The 2,620-nt window shown below is 36.0% G+C and overlaps 1 protein-coding gene across 1 annotated transcript; it reads right to left on the reverse strand.

Moving 5' to 3' along the window:
• Positions 1-987: 987 nt before the first annotated feature.
• LOC145279705 (protein unc-50 homolog) lies at positions 988-2,393 on the reverse strand. Its single transcript, XM_080130985.1, has one exon. It carries the CDS (start codon positions 2,268-2,270, stop codon positions 1,422-1,424), a length of 849 nt encoding a protein of 282 aa, XP_079987111.1. The 5' UTR covers positions 2,271-2,393; the 3' UTR covers positions 988-1,421.
• Between the last annotated feature and the right edge of the window lie 227 nt (positions 2,394-2,620).

A 2,620-nucleotide genomic window follows, 5' to 3' on the forward strand; every position in this document is an offset into this window, starting at 1 on the left:
CAAATAAATATTTATTGGATAGATTTCTAACAGTATTTTCTTTTAATTTTTAAGTCATTATCAGAATTTCAAAGATGTAAAAGTCAAATCGTGGCAATTTTTTTTCTTGTTCCCACATAACGCTAGACATTATTTGTTTTTCAAATAGAATGAACATTTAAAAGTAAGTAAATATGTATCAAAAAATAAATAAATGTTATCCAAGGCAAGATAAGTTACTTTTCTACTTAACTGGATAATTTTTTAGTGTTTTTATTTAATGTAAAATGTTTATTCAGTTCGAAAAACATACAGTGTTTACCGATGTATTTGTAAAAATACAAAAAGCGGCAGACTGTGTTGAATACGTAAGTTTGGGAAAATTAGTTAAAACTAAAAAACTATACAATATACTGTTAGACACCCATTCAATATACGTTACCGTGACAGAGGCTGACAGATATTCGGTGGGTTTCTAACAGTATTTTGTGTAGTTTTTTTAGTTTTAACTCATTTTCCCAAACTTAATGTGCTCAACATAGAGTCCGTCGCCATTTGAATTTTTCAAATACATCGGTAAACGCTGCATGTTTTTTTTTTAGCCGAATAAACACTTTACATTAAATAAAAACACTAAAAATTTATCCAGTTAGGTAGAAAAGTAACTTATCTTGCTTTTGATAACATTTATTTGTTATATATTTGTTTTTTGACAACTTTTTCGAATCTATGTGTACAGTAATACAAACTCCTTTTTCATTTTGTTATTCTTTATATGTGAAGTGAGCGCTTTTTAAATTTAACAATCGGAAGATATCGTAAAACTTGAATTTATAATAGGGAACAGGGAACACTGCCTTGCCATCACGTAACTATCTCCGAAGCAGGGACTGGAAGTGAAATTCGGTACCTAATCGTAAACAAAAACAAATAACATGTTCGCATGATAGAAAATAAACAAATAAAATAAAACTAGAGAACAGTAAATACAAAAAAAATAAAACAAAATAAAAACCAACAATTTATCCCCACAATTGCCACAATACAAAAAAAAAAAAAAAAAATTAAATGTAAAATAAATCGATGTTTTGTTTTTCGTTTCTGACAAAAAAGCAGTTTAATTTTGTGTTTTTGCCTTTAATTTGTCTCCCCACGAGGACAACGTTAGACACAATATTGGATTTTAATGTGGAGAATATCCAGCTTCCAAAAAGGGCAACTCTAGATTAGAACAAAAATTAAAATTGCCTCAATCTAGAAGGATTTTTCATTTACTGACAGAGGACAGAAGAAACTAAATGTAGCAGCACCTGAAAAGATACTACACTTTGTTCCGAGAGGGGCATCTATCCATGGGGACTAATCTATACAAGTACCAAAATATATATATATAACTTTTTTTTAAAGTTAGTTGTTTATATTTTTCGGATTATTATAGTCTTTCACAAAACTCTGTATTTATAAAAATAACAGAGGCCGACGCTGAAGTTCCAACCACATGCCAAGGAGAGAACGTAGACGAAGGCGAGCGCTGTCATCGGATAAAGTAGCGCGCGTGTGTTCTTTAAAAAAGGTAACGCACTGTAACCCAGAAATGTGATGTATATGTAGTAGCCAATGGCGATCAGCCACAGAGTGTTACCAAAAAGTCTCGATATGAAAAGATCGTGGTCAATCACGGTGTTGAGGAAGGCCAGTTGGAAGAGGTGCAGAATCATCAAAAGTGGGAAGAAAGCGTTCAGATGGACGTCGAAGGCGTAACCCCACTCGACATCTTGTCCCCTTGGGGGTGACACTATCAGATAGCGATTAGTGACAAACCAGAGGAGGGAAGCGATCAGGATACCAACGCCGATACAGTCGACGAGGATGACCCAGACGATAAACTTGAGGAAGCCGACAAAGTGGAGACGAAGGACGAATGCGAACCCAACGGACGAAGCAAGCAGCCAGAAACTAAGCAGGACGAGAAATGCAGGGTCGTCTCGAGCCCACTGGTCCTTCGTATGTTTACGGTACTGGAAATTACGGTACACTTTCTGCGGTGACATAAACAGGTAAACCATTTGCCAGAAGGCATATTCAAAATCCATCTGTCGAAATTTGAAAAGCCTGCGGAAATATTTTTGTCGTTTCGCGGCGGCCGTCAACCTAGCCGTTCCATTCTCCTGATTGTGAGCTGACGACGGACTACTGGGCATCAAAGGGTTTTTTCGGTATCCATCGACGACAGGTGGCGGTTCGGGAGAGACGGGCACCGGAGATGGAGAAAACTTCCTATAAAGATTCATGTTTTGGACTAACCAAACTCCCCAAAAGCTTTGACTTAATTATCAAAACAGTTTCCTTTCCTAATAACAATAATGGATGACGTTTACTATTCCACCATTTTACCGGAACTGTATGGCAAAACATTACAAATACTTCCGAGAAGGGAAGTAACTCTGTTGGAATTGTTCAAGGGAGATAATTTTCATTGTGCGTTAATTTTGAATGATTTAAAAAATATTAATAAACAAATCTCTATAGTCCATCTGGCTATAGTCAGCTAACGTTTGTTGCATACCTGTTCCTATTTACAATGCCTCACCATGTGACAGAGTTAGACACCAGGGTCGTTTTTTAACGTGGAGAAAAGAAC

This window comes from Euprymna scolopes, chromosome 7 (assembly GCF_053919585.1).
Source record: "Euprymna scolopes isolate OS-2025 chromosome 7, ASM5391958v1, whole genome shotgun sequence".
In the NCBI taxonomy this organism is placed as follows: domain Eukaryota; kingdom Metazoa; phylum Mollusca; class Cephalopoda; order Sepiida; family Sepiolidae; genus Euprymna; species Euprymna scolopes.

Excerpts from the sequence above, each read along its gene's own strand:
- LOC145279705 (XM_080130985.1), bottom strand. The coding sequence starts at position 2,270 with ATGAATCTTTATAGGAAGTTTTCTCCATCTCCGGTGCCCGTCTCTCCC.